Source organism: Lolium rigidum, chromosome 2 (assembly GCF_022539505.1).
Source record: "Lolium rigidum isolate FL_2022 chromosome 2, APGP_CSIRO_Lrig_0.1, whole genome shotgun sequence".
In the NCBI taxonomy this organism is placed as follows: domain Eukaryota; kingdom Viridiplantae; phylum Streptophyta; class Magnoliopsida; order Poales; family Poaceae; genus Lolium; species Lolium rigidum.
This window is the reverse complement of record NC_061509.1, coordinates 254,763,439-254,782,683: the sequence shown is the minus strand read 5'-3', so window position 1 is coordinate 254,782,683 and position 19,245 is coordinate 254,763,439. Positions and strand designations below refer to the sequence as shown.

Below are 19,245 nucleotides of genomic sequence, written 5' to 3'. Positions count from 1 at the left end.
TTGTTTCTTTCAGAAAAAAAAAGACGCCTCTATAAGGCAAAACCCTCGCCAACAGAATTTGATTTCTCCACCCATTCGCACCGACCCACACCCATAGTTTGGCTTATCCAAACAAATTGTTCTGAGAGTATCTACATGGGAGCGCATACTGCTCATATTTCCAAATAAACTTCTGTTTGCATGAAATGAGCAGAAGAAGGAACATATGACTTCAACAACAGCAGAAGAAACCTCATAATTAACGTGTCAATAGATCCACAACTTAGTACACCACACTCGGGTGCAAATTTTGTATCTTTAGGGTACCGTCTAACCCTCTCTAGTTCAATGAAATGAACTAGATTTTCAAATCAAATACTCCAAAGGAGTAGCTTTTTGGAAAGCTACATTTGCTTGAAGTAGAGGATTGGAGGGTCCTCCCAAGGTTCGGCAATTTGCACCCATACACCACAGAGCAAGCTCAACTCTGCACAACATACTTCCCAGACACACAACAGACATCAGACGATGCTAGCAGAAGTACCAGTACAAAGACAACATGGATGGTTAGCTTGGTTGACCCTCTCACGTCTTTCCTGCTTCTTGATTGCACCAAATATCCAGACAGCGACGGCGGTGGGAACTAAGAAATACGATATTACCCTTTGCCGTTGCTCCCGTTTCTCAAAACTGCATGTTAAAAAAGGACACAAATTCATTCCTAATAGAAATAAATTAAACATCCTTAAAATTAACACAAGTTTAAAATGACAAAATATGCTCGAAACTGCAAAATAAGAAGACCACAGAGAATCAAGTAAAAGAGGAATTGCTTGCTTACAGTTTTTCCCGTTCTACCAAACTGCGGGTTTCTTTCTGTAATTTATGGATGTTTTCACCAAACTCTTCATATGCCATGTCGGGGCCCTGTTTTGAGCAAGAATGATGTAGACAACAAAAAGTATTAAAATTTCATTTAAATTATACCATTATAAGCATATCAATTCAGAAATACTACTCCCTCCGTCCCAAAATAATAAATGACTCAACTTTCCGATGCAGCTACACCTAAAACGTAGTCTGTATCTAGACAAAACTGAGTCACTTTTACGACTAGGACGAACGAAGGGAGCAAATTGTTAGCAAATAGATACATTAAGAAATATCTTTACCATCTTTACATCACAACTCCCAACAATTTCGTGGATCGATGAATACCTAGGGGAATAGAAAAGAGGCGGAAGAAATTAGAGCAAAGGAAGAGCGGATTACCTTGGATTCGATCCTCCCAACACCATCGGAGAAGAACCGGACTGGGTTCCGAGGGAAGGAGCCCTGCGGAATCGATCGCCGAAGAACGCGGCCTGCGGCGGACCTGAGGAACAACGACGAAGCCATCCTTCTGAAAAGGGGATCGGCAGCTCTCTTTTTTTTTTCTCTACAGCCGGATCGTGTGATATTTGTGTGGGCAGTTTCCGGGTTTTCATAGTGGGTTTCAGAAACCTACTCCGTCTGGGATTTGGAAATCCATACTGAGACCGTATCATGTATCTTGCCGGGCTAATAGGCCAGATTTGTGCATCCACAGCCCACTATCGTCTAACCAAAGCGTGCGGCCCAAGTGGCATCGTCTTTGGGCACTATACTACGGGAGGTGCTATACACCACCTGGTCGGTGCGGACCAGGCACCGCACCCCCCACGGTGCCTGTTGGGCCGGCCCAGTGACGTTTGTTTTCGTTTTTTTTCTGTTTTTCTCCTTTTCTGCTGTTTCATTTCTTTTCTTTTTTAAAAATTTAAAATGTCAATGTGAAATTTTTTCGGAAAAACAAAAAATTTCAAAATTTGTATATTTTCGAAAAATTGAAAGCATTATTTTCTAGTTTTTTATTTTTTATATGAACAATTTTTGGATTTGAACAATTTTCGATGTGAACAAATTTTAAATTTGAACAAATTTTACATTTGAACATTTTTAAATTTGAACAAATTTTAAATTTGAACATTTAAAATTTTAAACAATTTTTGAATTTAAACAAATTTCATATTTGAACGGTTTTTAAATTTGAACGATTTTTAGATTTGAACGGTTTTCAAATCTGAACAATTTTTAATTTTTTTTAAATTTGAACATTTTTTAAAAATTAAAATTTTCGAATCTAAAAAAATATAAACAAAACCAAAAACAGAAAAAAGAAAAAAACAGAAAAAGAAACCAGAAAAAGAAACCAGGAAAAAAAAGAAAAAGCAAAAACGAATGCACAGGCTAAACAGATCTAAATGGGCCTGGCCCATACCCGACCAGGGGGTGTGCGGTGGCCCGTAGCCACCGACCTGGTTGGTGTATAGGTTTTGCCCTATACAACTACTATGTTTGATTACATTCTAGGCTAAAATTTTGTTCCATACTAATCAATATATTCTAACTTTTAGTTAGCAAGAACATATAAAATGAAGCGGTCTTGCTCTCCCTAACAAATAGGCCCAACAACCAGAAAAACAATAAAATCACAATCAATCAACTATTTGCACCATCCCTCACTTCCCGCCGAGAAGTTGCAGGGATGTGCAAAATATTTAAAAGAGATACTAATCTATGACCCTAGCCTCAGTTAATTTACTCCAATCCTGGATCAACTGAAGAGTTGAACGCGGCATCACGTAACACCTGCAAGTTCAGAGGCAACATGCTCGAAGACGCTTCGGTTGGGAGCCGCGGACAGGAACTCGAGAATCAACAACACACATAACTTTGCTCCTACTGAAGAAAGAATAGTAGTGGCAGAACAAAGAACGCGCGAAATTGATAAAGATTTTCTCCTCCCTCCGATCCATAATACTGGTCGGTGAATCAGATATATGTAAACATATTTTAGTGTGTCTATTCTCTCGTTTCAACGAAGAGTATTATGGATCAAAGGGATTATTGAAAAGAAGATCATTACGAGGAAATTTAAATAAAAAGTCTGACCTTCGTGAAGGTTCGGGCTCTCTCCGCGTACAACATGTGGTGTATTGTGCTGCCAGAAAATTCCCAAAAAATGGTATCCCTGCTCACCACTTATCGCAAAGGGAAGCAAGATGAGATGAGGGATGAGAGAAAGACAAGGGAAGTGGGTTTGTCTTAATTTTCTCTTTGGTTTTTTAAAACGAAATATCCCGAGAACTGTCCGTCCAAGTTACGAACTATTTTCAGTTTCGAGATAACACACAGGTTGAAAAACTTAGAGCATCTCTAGCTGCGTCCCCTAAAGCGTCCCCCAAAGCATCTCCAAAGGGATTTGGGGCGCGCCGGATAAAAAACGTTCCCAGCCGCGCGTCCCAAAGCCTCTTATTGTCCAAACAAATTGTTCTGAGAGTATCTACATGGGAGCGCATACTGCTCATATTACCAAATAAACAGTTGCTTCTGTTTGGATGAAATGAACAGCAGAAGGAACATATGACTTGACTTCAACAACAGCAGAAGAAACCTCATAATTAACGTGTCAATAGATCCACAACTTAGGGTACACCACACTCGGTTGCAAATTTTGTATCTTTAGGGCTTAATCCTCTCTAGTCCAATGAAATGAACTAGATTTTCAAATCAAATACTCCAAAGGAGTAGCTTTTTGGAAAGCTACATTTGCTTGAAGTAGAGGGTTGGAGGGTACTCCCAAGGTTCAGCAATTTGCACCCATATACCACAGAGCAAGTTCAACTCTGCACAACATACTTCCCAGACACACAACAGACATCAGACGATGCTAGCGGAAGTACCAGTACAAAGACAACATGGATGGTTAGCTTGGTTGACCCTCTCACGTCTTTCCTGCTTCTTGATTGCACCAAATATCCAGACAGCGACGGCGGTGGGAACTAAGAAATACGATATTACCCTTTGCCGTTGCTCCCGTTTCTGAAAACTGCATGTTAAAAAAGGACACAAATTCATTCCTAATAGAAATAAATTAAACATCCTTAAAATTAACACAAGTTTAAAATGACAAAATATGCTCGAAACTGCAAAATAAGAAGACCACAGAGAATCAAGTAAAAGAGGAATTGCTTGCTTACAGTTTTTCCCGTTCTACCAAACTGCGGGTTCCTTTCTGTAATTTACGGATGTTTTCACCAAACTCTTCATATGCCATGTCGGGGCCCTGTTTTGAGCAAGAATGATGTAGACAACAAAAAGTATTAAACTGTCATTTAAATTATACCATTATAAGCATATCAATTCAGAAATTCTACTCCCTCCGTCCCAAAATAAGTGACTCAACTTTCCGATGCATCTACAACTAAAACGTAGTCTGTATCTAGACAAAACTGAGTCACTTTTACGACTAGGACGAACGAAGGGAGCAAACAGTTAGCAAATAGATACATTAAGAAATATCTTTACCATCTATTCTTAACATCTTTAGTTCACAACTCCCAACAATTTCGTGGATCGATGAATACCTAGGGGAAGAGAAAAGAGGCGGAAGAAATTAGAGCAAAGGAAGAGCGGATTACCTTGGATTCGATCCTCCCAACACCTTCGGAGAAGAACCGGACTGGGTTCCGTGGGAAGGAGCCCTGCGGAATCGATCGCCGAAGAACGCGGCCTGCGGCGGACCTGAGGGACAACGACGAAGCCATCGTTCTGAAAAAGGGATCGGCAGCTCTTTTTTTTTCTTCTCTACAGCCGGATCGTGTGATATTTGAACCGTAGTGGGTTTCAGAAACCTACTCCGTCTGGGATTTCGGAATCCATGCTGAGACCGTATCATGTATCTTGCCGGGCTAATAGGCCAGATTTGTGCATCCACAGCCCACTATCGTCTAACCAAAGCGTGCGGCACAAATGTCATCGTCTTTGGGCACTATACTACTACTATGTTTGATTACATTCTAGGCTAAAATTTTGTTCCATACTAATCAATACTCCTATATTCTAACTTTTAGTTAGCAAGAACATATAAAATGAAGCCGTCTTGCTCTCTCTAGATGTCGCTTCTTTCCATGTATCTTAGATTGGCTAAAGTAGTAATAATAAATATAGTTTTAGTTTGTCAATTGTATTTTGAGATGAACACTAAATTAGAATGGAAGGAGAAATTTAATGCGTGTCTACGACGGCTGCACCATTAGCATTTGCCTCGCCGCCGACAGTCATCGACAACCCTTAGGCCGACCTCCGCGCCTCTTCTTTCCCTCGCGGCAGTGCCACGATCGAGTGACCTACCAGGATAAAGAAGAAAGGGGCCCTGGGAGAGAGAGGGAGAGAGAGAGAGGGAGGGAGAGAGAGAGACTAAAGAGTTGACATCGTGCGGTCTATGTCCACATCAGATGTTTTCCACTTCTGCAACCGGCAGCTAGGTCAACCCTAACAAATGGGCCCAACAACCAGAAAAGCAACAAAACCATAATCAATCAACTATTTGCACCATCCCTCACTTCCCGCCGAGAAGTTGCAAGGATGTGCAAAATGTTTAAAAGAGATACTAATCTATTACCCTAGCCTCGGTTGTGATAGTAAAATCTAATTTACTTCAATCCTAGATCAACTTGCTCGAAGACGCTTCGGTTGGGAGCCGCGGCAGGAACTCGAGAATCAACAACACACACAACTTTGCTCCTAGATGAAGAAAGAATAGTAGTGGCAGTGGGAGAACAAAGAACCTGCGAAATTGATAAAGATTTTCTACTCCCTCCATCCATAATGCTGGTCGATGAATCAGATATATGTAAACATATTTTAGTGTGTCTATTCTCTTGTTTCAACAACGAGTATTATGGATCAAAGGGATTATTGAAAAGAAGATAATTACGAGGAAATTTAAATACAGCTCAGACCTTCGCGAAGGTTCGGGCTCTCTCTTCGCGTGCAAATGTGGTGCATTGTGGTGGCAGAAAATTTCCAAGAACTGGTATCTTTGATCGCCACTTGTCGCAAAGGGAAACAAGGTGAGATGAGGGATGAGAGAGAGACACGGGAGTGGGTTTGTATTAATTTTCTCTTTTTTAGAGATTTGATTTTTTTAAATGAAATATCCCGAGAACTGTTCGTACAAGTTACGAACCATTTTCAGTTTTAAGATAACACTCGGGCTGAAAAACTTATGCAGTTGGCATTACAAGGAGATGATAATCTAGGTGGAATTCAAGATAGTTATGCGGTTGATGATGACGTTGACCTTGATCCATGCAGTTATGGAGACAATGACAGCCCTTACAAGCGAGACCATGCTTCTTTCTTGTGGAAATAGTGCATTATTTCTTCTGCGGATAACATTTGTTAACTCATCGTATTAAACTTGTTGTGATGATCGTTGCTATCATATGCAATTTCCATTTTGATTATCAATGAATTCTACTAATTCAATGAATAGTAATTAAATTAAAACATCGGGCCAAAACCTACCGCCACAGAAGATCATAGGGGCAATAATTTTGTCTCATGTATGTAATTACATTGGCAAGCACAACAAATAGTGCCGACCCACAAACACCTCGCATGGAACCTATGGTGTGCCATCCCACACATTTGTAGTGCAGCGTTAGCTATATATGTGCGCTAGAAATAGCTCGGTGTATATAAGCCGCGCTAAAATGCGTTGGTTCTACACTTTCCTCGACGCGGTTATCCATAACGATTTTTTTGCAGGTCTAGTGCACGCGCAACGATTACAACTAATGTGCCTCGGCGTTTAAAAATGCTAGTGTCAACCTGTCATGTTGTAGTGCATGGATCTGATAGGAACAGAGCTCTACGGTGTACTTTAATGTACTTGACCTGTAACTTGAACAACGAAGCTGTGCGAAAAGTGTACCACGCGGAAGATGTACGTGTAGAAGGAACTCCGCGGGGCCGCGTGTCGAGCGACCTAGAGGATGACATTTGAAGATCTTTCACGAATCAGCAGTGCGGGGCCTTACCCTCGAGAGCTAAAAACGATGCTGCTTACCAAAAATGCTCTAGGTTGATTAAGGTTTCCCCATATAACTGAGGCCATGATGTCTTTACATTTTATAGTCATGTGCAATGAGAACCGTATGGTGGTGTAAATCGTGTGTTTGGATTTAGACATATATAAATGACCCCCAAAAATTTACACCAATAACATTACGAGTAGTAAATATGTTAGGAGTTGGTATATGTATTAATAAACATAGAAAATGCAGTAGGTGTTCAGTCTTGTGCTACCTATAAATTGGGAGGCCTACAAGCACCCTCTCATATCTATGAGCGGGAAGGCATAGAAAAGATGGTAGATAGTTGGAGAACCGAGACATATCAGTCAACCGCCATTGAGTGAAACATAGGACATATCATAATGCTCCAAATGAATGATGGTCATTTGACATGTTGGGAGTGAGAGGGATCAGGATTCTACATCCTCGACTTGCTCCAGTCATCGCCACCCTCATCCTAGGCGTTATATAATTCATCATTTCGATATGTATTTCGCTTAGTTTTATATACTTTGAATCCACACACTTGAACGGTTGTGTGCATCCTGGTTATGAAGAGGCTGGATGTAATTGCTTCCCAAAAGTAATAAAACATCTTTTATCAAAAAAAAATCTCTAGTTTATTTGTCAAGAGGCAAGAGACAGGATCTGTTGTTGCATGGAGAAGGCAAGACAGAGGATCTGTTGTCATGGACGGAGCTGCTTCATTGGAAGTTGGAACTGGTGTCAGCTGACACCAATGATTTTTACAAATCTCTCACTAAATCTACACTAATCACTATTTATATGTGAAGCTAGCACCATTGAACATAGAGCAGACACCATCAGATAAAATTTCCAGCTTCGTCCCTGTCTGTTGTTGCATGGAGAAGTTGACGGTTGATCAATTTGCACCCTTACACCACAAATCAAGTTCAGCTCTGCACAGAAGTACTAGCACAAACACAACATGGATGATTAGCTTCGTTGCTTTCCTTCTTCTTGTCTGGACCAAATATCCAGACACCGGCGGCAGTGGGAACTAAGAAATACGATAATACTCTTTGCCGTTGCTCCCGTTTCTCCAAACTGTATGTTAAGAAAGAACACAAATTCATTCCTAATAATAAGATAAATTAAACATCCTTAAAAAATGCAAGCTTAAAATGACAAAATATGCTCGAAACTGCAAAATAAAAAGAGCACAAAGAATCAATTAAAAGAGGAATCGTTTGCTTACAGTTTTTCGTGTTCTACCAAGCTGCGGGTTTCTTTTTGCACCTCACTTACTTTTTTGCTTAACTCTTCTAATGCCACGTCGAGGCTGGTCTTGGGGCCCTGTTTTGAGCAAGAATGATGTAGACAACCGAAGGAATTAAACTTTTGTTTATATTATACCATTATAAGCATATAAATTCGTAAATACTACTCCCTCCGTACCAAAATAAGTGACCCAATTTTCCAACTTTCTAAATATGGATGTATCTACAACTAAAATACGTGTGATACAGATGTATCTAGACTGCATCACATTTACGACTAGGACGAAGGGAGCAGATTGTTAGCAAATAGAGATATTACGAAATATCTTTATCACCTATAAGTACCTTTAGCACATATTCTCAACATCTTTAGATCACATCTCCCAACAATTTCGCGGAACGATGAATACCCTAGAGGAAGAGAAAAGGGGGGAAGAAATTAGGAGCAAAGGAAGAGGGAATTACCTTGGATTCGATCCTCCCAACACCATCGTACAAGAACCGGACAGGGTTCCGAGGGAAGGAGCCCTGCGGGATCGATCGCCGAATTACGCGGCCTGCGGCGGACCTGAGGAACAACGACGAAGCCATCCTTCTGAAAAGGGGATCGGCAGCTCTCTTTTTTTTCTCTACAGCCGGATCGTGTGATATTTGTGTGGGCAGTTTCCGGGTTTTGATAGTGGGTTTCAGAAACCTACTCCGTCTGGGATTTCGAAATCCATACTGAGACCGTATCATGTATCTTGCCGGCCTAATAGACCAGATTTGTGCATCCACAGCCCACTATCGTCTAACCAAAGCGTGCGGCACAAATGTCATCGTCTTTGGACACTACTACTCCTCTAAAAAAAAACAATACTACTTCCTTGCTACTTCATTTATTTTCGAGAATTTCACCGATGCATTAATAATCATCAACAACAGTATAAAGAGGCCAAAACGTAAAAAATAGGTGAGACCACAGTGTCTTTACATTTTTTGATGATGTGCAATGAGAATGTATGGTGGTATAAATGGTGTGTCTGGATTTGGACATATAACATTACGAGTGGTTCCAGAGTCTTAAATTATAGTAAATATTTTAGGATTTGGTATATGTATTATTAATAAGTAACAATACATATGCCAACTAGGGTTTGGTACAAATAATAAACATAGAAAAAGCAGTAGGTGTTCAGTTTTGTGCTACCTATAAATCGGGAGGCCTACAAGCACTCATATCCATGAGCGGGAATGCATAGGAAAGATGGTATATAGTTGGAGAACCGAGACATATATCAGAGCCAACCGCCATTGAGTGAAACATAGAACATATCATAATGCTCCAGATGAATGATGGTCATTTGACATGTTGGGAGTGCGAGGGATCAGGATTCTACATCTTCGACTTGCTCCGGTCATCTCCAGTTTACTTGCCAAGAGGCAAGAGAGAGGATCTGTTGTTTCATGGAGAAGTTGATGTTTCAGTTTGAGGCACGCTTATGTGAAACGCAGGTCCTAGTTAACGCGTTGCTAGAGGAGGAGAATAGGTAGAGCAATCGTCTTGTCATTATCTTCGGAATATGCACAAGTGTAATTTCGTTGTCATTGATACATTTTCCTTGTAACATGCAGGTTAGAGCAGAACGATCGACTGCAGAATGGGCGGCAGTGGTGAAACAGTGAAACGGATGCTACTTTGTTGTTGCTCGGTCAGTTGGAGGCAGAAGTATGTCAGATGCGGGTCCTAGTTGACAGTTTGATGGAGGAGCAGCAACAGTAAAGCAATCAGCTTGTCATTATCTTCGAAATATGCACAAGTGTAATTTCGCTGTCATTGATACATTTTAATTGTAACATGCAGGTTCGAGCGGAATGAGAGGCTGCAGAAGAAGATCGCATGCGTTCTTGTTCCTGACACTGTCGCCTTCTACATCTTCGGTCCCAAAAAGAAGCTCAAGTCGTCGGCACAGGGGAAACCAGATACCCTCTGAAATCCCATCTGAAATTTTCCCCATGACCTTGTGATTATAGTTTTGAGTATTGGTTCCTCTCCAGCAAACTTTTCTAGAATTTAGACCTACGAGCGATATCCTACGGTGGATCACTTACTGATCTCTGGAAATTTACGCATTTTGGGCACAAACCTGTGAGTCAGTCTTATTTTTTTTAAGATAAAATCCATCTAGTGAGTCAGTCTTATTCTGATGGTAGATGTTTTTAGTTCAGGATGCTACTCTGTATGGTACAAGATCATCTTTGAGGAAACTGTTCAGATGCGGCACAAACCACCTGGTAGCTTGTTCTGATGTGCATTTTACTGTTGAGAAAGATATTTGGATATGCAATCTCACCAAATCTGGTGAGTTCTCTGTCTTGTCTTTGTGCAACCTATTGAATACGAGTCAGGTGGCTGTGCCTTACTCGCAGCCTTGGAAACTTAAGGCAACTCTTAAACTTAGGGTTTTTGTTTGATGTGGGTAGTGGCGAAGAACGGTATCTTGAACAAGAGAGAACTTGACAAGGAGGGGATGGGTGGGACTAGCCAGAGGATGTGGATTTTGTGGTATCTTAGAGCCCGCCGACCACCTTTTGTCCAGTTGCCAGGTTTAAGTTGTGGTTTGCTGTGCTTTTGCTATCAGCGGAGCTCCTAGTTCAGTTTTGGCTATGTGGAGTTGCTCTTTCATGCAGTTTAGAGGCAGTACGCGTGTAGCTTATGTAGTGATTGGTGTTCCTGCTGCGTGTCGAGCATTTCGAAAGCTATGAACAATGTCTTGTTTTCAAGGTATTGGTTGAAAGAACCTTTTAGTGTGTTTTTCTCATTTGTTGTAATGGAGTACTGGGAATGCCCCCTGCTGGCTGGAAGCTAGGCGACCTCAGGCTGAAGAGTGGAGACAGTGGCGGTCTGGTGGATGAAGTTTTTCAATCTGCGGTTCCACTGAATGGGCGGCAGTGGTGAAACCGTGAAAGGGATGCTACTTTGCTTTGTAGAGCAATACATATGTAGTTTTGGCTCATATGGGTTTGTAATTGAATTACTTGTCGCAGATTTCTCTAGACTTGTATATATCTACACACTAAAATGCATCTAGATGCATGTGTATAGACAAACCAATTTGGATTGGAGTGAGTACTTAATTTGTTGTCTGTTTTGAATCCTGGCAGTGTTAGCCAGATATTCGTGTGAGTTGTGTGCTGTTGAGAAAAAAAGGAGCAAATCCTGAACCTTGAGACACCTTGCTCTAGTTTCTGATCTGAGTTGTGCAATTGAGGATAACAACACATGCACGCTACTACTTTCAACAGTAATGGTCAATGATAACTAGCCATGCTGTAGCTGGTTCGTTGGCAGTACTACCGTTAGAACTTAGAATGTGAATCAGTGGTGTGAACTAAGATATATGGACAACCCCCGGAGATCTGGACAGAGTGCACAGGCAGTAAGTATCATCAGGACTTCTGTTACCAGTAACAGTACTATTATTTTGCAGGCTTGTTTTTTTTTTCTATTCATACAACAGAAGGTCACTGACATTGTAAAACCAAGCACTGGATGATTTCCTTCCATTCAGTTTCCAACAAAATACAGTGTCCTTTCTGTTTCAGCACAGTTCTCATCATCCCAAGTACAAATCAAAAAAATACTTGCAAAAGGGGAGCCAGAAAAAAAAAACGAGAAATAGCTAGAGAGAGTTAAAAAGAAGCAAAACCAGCTGCATATTTACAGTGAACCGAACACCTCCGGATCCAGTGCCCCCTGCTATTCTTGAGGACACCGGGAACAACTACCGGAAACGCTACGCCCATCAGAAGGTCAGTCTACTCAGTGTTCTGCGATATCGCCTCACCAAACTTCAGGAAGAGCTCCGCGTCAGACGCACTCGACGAGTTGGCACAGGAGAGAGCGCTGCCGCCTCTTAGGCTGACATACTCGTTGATATAGCTGCTCGGACCTGTGGACGGCTGACTCGATCCCGGTAGTTGTGCTGGCTTTGCTGGCTTTGGAGCTGGTTCTGGGCATACCACGGAGTTCAGGACGTGCACAACGTCGTGCATCGTCGGTCGATCCAACGGCTGCCTCTTGCTGCAGAGGAGTGCCAACTGGAACATCCTCTTGACCTCGCCGAGATCTTTGCACGTGTCGGCGATGTCTGGGTCGACCATCTCCATCACCGTGTTATCTGCAGCTTTGGATAGTATCTGCAGGGGAGCAGCCAATGAGCATGAACATTTGGGTGCAAGCCAGGGAGTTAACAGCCAGATCAACTACCTATCCATGTTTTCTTCCAAAACAGAAACAGTTTAAGTTTGACATAGTAGGCAAAAGTAAAATGCTCAAGTCCCTCAAAAAAAAAGTAAAATGCTCAGGCTAAATTACCAACATATCAGTGATCAAAGGAGAAAGTACTACTACTAGTTAGCTACAGTTTTTGACAGCAGCGTGTTGCCAACCGCATGATTGAAGGCAGGGGACAAATACTGCAGGCTTTGCAGGACACTGACGAGTTGCCAGTTATAATGGAGCTTTCACCAGCCATACAATGAATCGCATCACCAGAGTGTAGATAGATAGATCTAACCGCCATCACATGATAGCTTTCATGTTGCTGGTCCCCTTGAGGGAACAAAGTCCTAATGCCCATGACTCTGAACTTACTGACGCTCATAATCCAAAGGGAGTGGAAAGAAAGAAACTATCAATAGAACAACTGCAAGCAAGTGAAAATTAGTTACCAGGTGATGGAGGTTGCACTCATTATCGACTGGCTTTTTTCCAGTCAGCAACTCAAGCAAGACGATGCCGTAGCTGTATACATCAGATTTCTCATTGAGGCGGGATGTGCGTGCGTACTCAGGGTCAATGTAGCCAATTGTGCCCATCACATAGGTTGATGTGTGGGTCTTGGAGATACACAAGCTCTTGGCAATACCAAAGTCAGCAAGGTGCGCCACATAGTCCTTGTCTAGGAGGATATTCTTCGATTTTACATCCCTGTGAATTATCCGTGGGCTGCAGTCATGGTGGAGATATGCCAGCCCCTGGGCAGCGCCAAGAGCAATCTGGAGTCTAGCCTCCCAGTCAAGTTTCGTCTTCTTGGACGAACCAGCTAAAAAAACAAAGACTTGCACATTAGCATATACGGTTGTGGCGAACTCGCAGACTATCTGTATGCCATGTAAAAATCCTAATCAAAGAGAATAAAAATAAATAATCAATACATCTTAATGAGTGGCCAGCACATGTTTGCTGACAGATGGATGGTAGAAACGAAAAGTTTCTAGATGCGCAATGAACTGAAACTGTTTGAGCACTCCCCCACATGCATTTTACCTGCTATATGTCCACTTACCATGTAAAACGTCCCAGAGGCTGCCACTTTCCATATAATCATAGAAGAGAAGATTCCCGGCAGGTGATAGTGAGTAAGCCTGAAGGCTGACAAGATTCCGGTGTTTGATACTTCCAATAGTCTCAAGTTCAGTCTCGAATTCTTTTACACTCTGAGGGTACTGGGAGTATAGCTTTTTGATTGCCACTGGCTTGCAGTTCTTCAGAACACATTTATAAACTGTACTTGATGCCCCATACCCAATAATGTGCTTCTCGCTCAAATTTTCTGTCATCCTCATTATATCATCGTATACGTGGAGGGCCATGTTCATGTGGAGGATCACAAGCTTGGGAGGAACATTGCTCGATAACACAGCGTGTATTTCTGTAACAGAAAATTATCAGCATTATCCCATTAAAACCATATTAGTAATCAAAAAACAAATAGTGCATCTGTCAAGTTGAGAGCAGACTGGCAACTGTCTGAGACAGGTATTAACCATTTGCCAGGTTCAGCATGATGAGACAGCACTTGTCAAATAGCTACGAAATAGCTACGAAATATTGATGTATTAAAGCAAGATATAGCGATTCGAGCAATCACCTTGTTTGCTTACAGATAATTCTCGGGAAACTGCTGGGCTGCGCGGCCAACAAGCAGCTGCTAGGATCAACAACAGGATAACAAGCCCACCAACAGCAATACCAATAATGACATCCCTTGAGACTGAGACTGCGGAGAAAATGAATGGAAGAGTATTGGAAGGTTTCTTAGTCGTCTGGTGAGGTTGTAATCCAGAGCAATTTAATAAAGATAGCGTTGTACTTACATCTCTTTGCATGACTGGAGGAATAGCATGAAGAACCACGCCAGTAGCCACATAGTCCAGGATTACCCAAGAAGCTGAAAGAAAGTTCAGATTATAAATAAGGGTTCCCGAGATTCTTTTAAGGGATAAATTTATGCCAGACGATACTACCTGTCTGGTGAAAATCGTGAAAAGTTGTTGTCGGTAGGTACAACGCCAGCCAGGTTGTTGTATGATATGTTTCTGCGGCAACACACAAGAATAAAGAAGCTATGACTGAAATCCACACATGTGCAAACAGTTCAAATAGCTATTCAGGTCTTAACTTACAATACACTGAGACTGAAGCATTTAGTAAGTGAAGAAACATCCCCAGTTATATTGTTACTTTCTAGTTTTCTGTAACAATAAAATATTACACAAATCAATCTCGAATAATTGGAAGGGAAATATGCAGTCCACAGGTTTTGTACAGCACGGGTTTCTCAATATAAATGAACGCGAGACAAAAAAAAACATAGACTGCATGCACTTACAATAGTATCAGATTTTGCAGCATTCCAACCTCTTGAGGAATCAAGCCATGAAGGTGGTTATTGGACAAATCACTGAAACAAAGCAAAAGACGCCCATATTACTCTCAAAGGATGAAGATTTGAACGCCTAGAGGTGAGAAGGTTCTTACATCTCCATGATGCTCCTCAAGTTCCCAAACTCAGCAGGAATGTACCCCACCATATTATTCTTGCTCAAGTTACTACATGAATAAGATAATATTGTCATGAAAAAATACATGCATTTCAAGAAAAAGAATAACAGGTTCTCAGATTTACAGTCTCAAAAGATGCTCTAAGCTCCCAACTGCTGAAGGTATCGAACCAGCGATCTTGTTACAGGATAAATCCCTACAAATATATTCATGCAACACATGATAGCATTAAAAACTTTCTGAAGAAGAATTACTAATCAGATACTGGAACTTACAGTGTGTCTAAGTTCTTTATTCTTCCTAGCTCAATGGGTATTGCTCCACTAAGATAATTTGATGACAGATTCCTAAAAGTTATGGATCAGCAGAGATCATTAGGAAGAATTGTTAGAAATGTAATTTATGGCAGTCTGGAACAAAAACAGCCTAGTATAAGCATAATATAAACTACAAAAGGTAGGAACTACTTACAAATCAGTCATCTTCTGAAGGTTGTGCAATGAACGTGGGATGGTCCCATTCAATTTATTGCCATGAGCATTGCTGTTTCAAGAGCAAGCAAGTTAGTATCCAGCTATACCAGAGACGCTAAATAACTTCAGGAAAAAGTGAAACTTACAAGCTAATGATATTTATGCATGAACTTATATCATCAGGTATCGGTCCTTCAAGTTTATTGTTTGCAAGGTTCCTGCGAGAAGCAGATGACATGGATCACCGCCTAAATTAGCACTGTTTACAAGAATCATATAATACCAATGAATGGACTTATACTTACAAATCAAACAAGCCTGTGAGTTTTCCAAGCTCGGGTGGAATGAGCCCAGTCAGGTTATTGTCATTCAGGTCCCTGAAATGAGATATAGCATATCAAATGCGTAGAACGCAAATAAATTGGCTATGAAGAATAAAGGCAATACAAGGCTATATGCTTACAAGTAATTAAGCGCCGACATATTACCAAGCTCTGGTGGTATTGACCCAGTTAGCCTATTGCCTTGCAGATATCTGGTAGTACAAGAGACTGTGATATCAGTAACTACTCATGATTAAGAAAAGCGTAGAGACTTCACAGGGGTTAGAATATCATTCAGTGAAGAGTAAAATCATTAGTAAACTATTGGTTAAGCAGATACAAAGAAGTGCAAGCTTACAATTTTTCAGTGTATGTCAAGTTTCCAAGTATAGATGGTATCGGGCCAGATAGCTGGTTAAGACTCAGATCCCTGGATCAATGCAAAATAAGAATATATTTCAAAACAATTCCCCAGTGGCCATAAATCAAGAGAAGAATGTCACTTATCATACAGCACTGCAAGCGCCTGCATAAGGCCAATCACTGTTGGAATAGGGCCAGAGAACTTGTTCCTTTGCAAAGACCTGGCACAATAGTAAATAATATTTCAAGTCATCACTTATATTTGTAAGACAACTTAAGCATCTAGTTCGATTGGTGAAATGACTACCACATACAATGTAGCCACTTGCAGGAAACCAATGTTGAATGGGATTTCTCCAGTAAGCTGATTGTAAGACAAATCCCTAAAATAGCGAAAGATCAGGAGTGTTCTAAAAATTAGGAAATTAGCAACATTATTCAATGGGAGTAGAAAGAATGCACATACAAGACCTGAAAGCTCGTACAGTTCCCAATGGTATCTGGTATTGTGCCCATCAAGCTATTGTTCTTCACATCACTGAACCAAATGGAAGCGACTTTGTTAACATAATAAAGGGCACAAAGCGCTACATTGGTGATAAACGAAGGGAGGAGATGCACTCACAAGTACCACAAGCCAGTCAACTGGCACATATCTGGAGACAGGTTTCCTTCTAAGAGATTGCTTCGCAGTCCCCTTGAGTAAAAGACAAACTTAGATAGATGCAAACAACTGAGCATGTAACAACAGATGGTGGCCTGCTGGCCCTACACTACGTGTGGATAATCATCGTATTTATTAACATAAACGCTTGATCCAAGCCCTAAATCTTACATAAATTAAATTTTGTTAGCATATGCCAGGCCCTTGAATATACTAGATAGTTTTAGTACTAAACCAAGAAATCTTTTTGTCCATACTGGCATACTGGAGAACAAAGTGAATGGCTACTTACAAGTACTGAAGAATCTCACTCCAGTATATTAACCTTGGAATTTCTCCAGTTAGCTTGTTCTGAGCCAAGTCCCTAAGGACACACATCACATCAGAACCAACCCAATAAAACCCACAGGACAGCTTAGCAGCAGTAACTTACAATATCTTCAAATTCGGAAGCTGAGAGAGAGTTGACGGAATCACGCCCACCAGCTGATTGTTCTTCAGTATCCTACAAATACATGTAACATCAGCAATGAGTGAAACACTTGCTTTTACCAAGTTTTGGGGGACAAGTATAAGCCTTACAAGCTTTCAAGGTGCTTGAGCTTAGATATGGAAAAAGGTATGTCCCCCTCCAGGTTGTTAGAGGACAAGTTCCTTGATCAGAAGGAAAGTCAGCAACAGGCATTATTTTATTTTTTTTGCGAATGAGCAACAGGCATTATTACTACAGGTCAAAACAAAACAATGCGACGAAGTAGTACCCAAGCCAACTTACAGCACTTTAAGCGACGAACAGTCGCCGATCTCATCAGGGATCTGCCCGGAGAGCTCGTTCGACTTCAAATCACTGTGTATGACCAAACAACCAGGAGAAAGAGTTACACAAACTTATTATTATGATCTGAAAGCATTACATTTCAGGAAACAATGTACCATCACCGTACATTGACACGACGCTCTTCAGGTCCCCGAAGGCCGGGGAGATCTCGCCGCCGAGATCCAACCCCGAGAGGTTGCTTTCGTTGCACACACGAACACGTGTCAGTAACGGCACACTGTTTATAGACAGCAACAGAGCATAAGGTTTGGGTGCAGAGAGGTTCTTACAGCGCGGCGACGGCGAAGGTGGCGTCGTCGCAGAGCACGCCGCGCCAGGAGCAGTATCCCGGGGCCGCCCCGTCGCCGGACCAGTCGTGCAGCGTGTTGTCCGCGTTGCGGAAGGATTTCTTGATCTCCAGCAGCGTTCGCCCTGAAACCGTGAACACATACACTAAATTAGCACAAGTGGCGGCAGCAGGTTGACCGACACGATGGTGAACCTAGTCAACAGGGGCACTCTGCTTCAAAATGCGTGAAACGAACTCATTCGATGACTGACACAGAGCTTCAATATGCAAACCAAATAGACATCAACAACAACCCCTAAAATAAACAAGTCTTCTCGCCCGAAGGTTTTTCGCTTCCCAAAAACAGCACAGCGGTTCAGAATGAGAAGCTGATCCCGAGTGACAGGATAAGGCAGTAGCACAGCGCTTCGGCCGACGAAGCAGAACAGGAAAGAACTAAAGAAGTGCAGATAAAAAAAAGCCCCATTTGACTATTTGAGGATAGACCTTGGTGGAGCCTCTACACCCCTGAAAAATGGCAGCAGCTGCCCCCTATGGACTATGAAGGGAAGAAGAAGAGCCGCGGATGCGATGGCATGGACAGGGGACGCGATTAATCTAGTGTTAGCCCATGCTTAGGCGCCGTGAGCGGCAGATGGAACAAAATCAACAAGCCATAAACAATGACCACGCCCACCCACTAAAAAGCGCGCACGAATAAAATACGGAGTCTACTAGCCCGGAGCAATCCTAACCCCCGCCGAATCCCAGCTTGCCGAGCAGAACCCACCCCCAATACAGAGCCACCGGAAGACCGGACGAGGCAAGGCAGGCAGGGAGGGAGTACCCACCGTCGTCGTGGTCGGCGACGGCGACGGCCGCGAGGAGAAGCGCGGCGAGGGGCCCGAGGAGGCGGCGAGGAGGAGGATGCATTGGCGCAGGGGCATTCGCGAGGCGTGTAGCGGGCGGCGGTGAGATAAATGCTGCGGGTGGGGGTTTGGGTTTTGCTTTGCCTTGAGCAGAGCAAGAGGAAGAGGAAGGGAGAGAGAGGATCTGGCGTGAGGACGATGGGGTGGACCACGTCCATGTGGATCACTTGCTTTCACTCAGTAGCACTAGCGTGTTGCCCCCACCTATTATCTCCGGGCTCTGCCTAGCACCGTAGCCCCGTAGCCGTTTCATTTTCCTTTTTGAAAAAAAGTCAATTTATCTAGCATTTGTAATCCTTGGTAGTAAGTGTAAGAATACTTGAAAGTAAAAAAACAAATTGTTTAGACATCTAAACAAATACAAGCACTAGAATGAACGAGCCGAAGGTGCACCGCC

At 42.1% G+C, this 19,245-nt stretch overlaps 4 protein-coding genes across 5 annotated transcripts; all 4 read right to left on the bottom strand.

Annotated features, from left to right (window-relative positions):
- Positions 1 to 206: 206 nt before the first annotated feature.
- Positions 207 to 1,443, bottom strand: LOC124688589. Its single transcript, XM_047222251.1, has 3 exons — positions 1,252 to 1,443; positions 821 to 906; positions 207 to 669 (listed from the first exon to the last, which is right to left on the bottom strand). The coding sequence occupies exons 1-3, from the start codon at positions 1,375 to 1,377 to the stop codon at positions 501 to 503; spliced, it is 381 nt and encodes a 126-aa protein (XP_047078207.1). The 5' UTR covers positions 1,378 to 1,443; the 3' UTR covers positions 207 to 500.
- A 1,982-nt stretch (positions 1,444 to 3,425) lies between these two features.
- On the bottom strand, positions 3,426 to 4,638 carry LOC124688588. The gene is made up of 3 exons (XM_047222250.1): positions 4,479 to 4,638; positions 4,038 to 4,123; positions 3,426 to 3,886 (listed from the first exon to the last, which is right to left on the bottom strand). Exons 1-3 carry the CDS (start codon positions 4,602 to 4,604, stop codon positions 3,718 to 3,720), a joined length of 381 nt encoding a protein of 126 aa, XP_047078206.1. The 5' UTR covers positions 4,605 to 4,638; the 3' UTR covers positions 3,426 to 3,717.
- A 2,969-nt stretch (positions 4,639 to 7,607) lies between these two features.
- On the bottom strand, positions 7,608 to 8,833 carry LOC124688587. The gene is made up of 3 exons (XM_047222249.1): positions 8,627 to 8,833; positions 8,140 to 8,237; positions 7,608 to 7,988 (listed from the first exon to the last, which is right to left on the bottom strand). The coding sequence occupies exons 1-3, from the start codon at positions 8,750 to 8,752 to the stop codon at positions 7,835 to 7,837; spliced, it is 378 nt and encodes a 125-aa protein (XP_047078205.1). The 5' UTR covers positions 8,753 to 8,833; the 3' UTR covers positions 7,608 to 7,834.
- Positions 8,834 to 11,677: 2,844 nt separating this feature from the next.
- Positions 11,678 to 17,171, bottom strand: LOC124688585 (LRR receptor-like serine/threonine-protein kinase ER2). Of its 2 annotated transcripts, XM_047222247.1 has the most exons (21): positions 17,106 to 17,171; positions 16,775 to 16,846; positions 16,616 to 16,687; positions 16,464 to 16,532; positions 16,299 to 16,370; positions 16,145 to 16,216; positions 15,927 to 15,998; positions 15,769 to 15,840; positions 15,610 to 15,681; positions 15,462 to 15,533; positions 15,266 to 15,337; positions 15,115 to 15,186; positions 14,967 to 15,038; positions 14,818 to 14,889; positions 14,612 to 14,680; positions 14,453 to 14,524; positions 14,303 to 14,376; positions 14,077 to 14,205; positions 13,492 to 13,857; positions 12,875 to 13,245; positions 11,678 to 12,340 (listed from the first exon to the last, which is right to left on the bottom strand). In XM_047222247.1, exons 2-21 carry the CDS (start codon positions 16,801 to 16,803, stop codon positions 11,960 to 11,962), a joined length of 2,352 nt encoding a protein of 783 aa, XP_047078203.1. In that variant the 5' UTR covers positions 16,804 to 16,846; positions 17,106 to 17,171; the 3' UTR covers positions 11,678 to 11,959. The 2 variants fall into 2 exon arrangements, with proteins under 2 accessions (XP_047078203.1, XP_047078204.1); XM_047222248.1 differs by lacking the exon at positions 17,106 to 17,171 and having other exon boundaries at positions 12,875 to 13,248; positions 16,621 to 16,687; positions 16,775 to 16,799.
- Positions 17,172 to 19,245: the final 2,074 nt, after the last annotated feature.

What these genes read in the sequence shown, in the direction of transcription:
- LOC124688589 (XM_047222251.1), bottom strand. Translation starts at nt 1,377, where the DNA reads ATGGCTTCGTCGTTGTTCCTCAGGTCCGCCGCAGGCCGCGTTCTTCGG. An exon ending in TTGGGAGGATCGAATCCAAG is followed by an intron (nt 907 to 1,251) that starts GTAATCCGCTCT and finishes TGCTCAAAACAG; the next exon opens with GGCCCCGACATGGCATATGA. An exon ending in TTGGTAGAACGGGAAAAACT is followed by an intron (nt 670 to 820) that starts GTAAGCAAGCAA and finishes TTTAACATGCAG; the next exon opens with TTTTGAGAAACGGGAGCAAC.
- LOC124688588 (XM_047222250.1), bottom strand. Translation starts at nt 4,604, where the DNA reads ATGGCTTCGTCGTTGTCCCTCAGGTCCGCCGCAGGCCGCGTTCTTCGG. An exon ending in TTGGGAGGATCGAATCCAAG is followed by an intron (nt 4,124 to 4,478) that starts GTAATCCGCTCT and finishes TGCTCAAAACAG; the next exon opens with GGCCCCGACATGGCATATGA. An exon ending in TTGGTAGAACGGGAAAAACT is followed by an intron (nt 3,887 to 4,037) that starts GTAAGCAAGCAA and finishes TTTAACATGCAG; the next exon opens with TTTTCAGAAACGGGAGCAAC.
- LOC124688587 (XM_047222249.1), bottom strand. Translation starts at nt 8,752, where the DNA reads ATGGCTTCGTCGTTGTTCCTCAGGTCCGCCGCAGGCCGCGTAATTCGG. An exon ending in TTGGGAGGATCGAATCCAAG is followed by an intron (nt 8,238 to 8,626) that starts GTAATTCCCTCT and finishes TGCTCAAAACAG; the next exon opens with GGCCCCAAGACCAGCCTCGA. An exon ending in TTGGTAGAACACGAAAAACT is followed by an intron (nt 7,989 to 8,139) that starts GTAAGCAAACGA and finishes CTTAACATACAG; the next exon opens with TTTGGAGAAACGGGAGCAAC.
- LOC124688585 (XM_047222247.1), bottom strand. Translation starts at nt 16,803, where the DNA reads ATGTGCCAGTTGACTGGCTTGTGGTACTT. An exon ending in TGCATAAATATCATTAGCTT is followed by an intron (nt 15,534 to 15,609) that starts GTAAGTTTCACT and finishes CTCTTGAAACAG; the next exon opens with CAATGCTCATGGCAATAAAT. An exon ending in CTCCAGTCATGCAAAGAGAT is followed by an intron (nt 14,206 to 14,302) that starts GTAAGTACAACG and finishes TTTTCTCCGCAG; the next exon opens with TCTCAGTCTCAAGGGATGTC.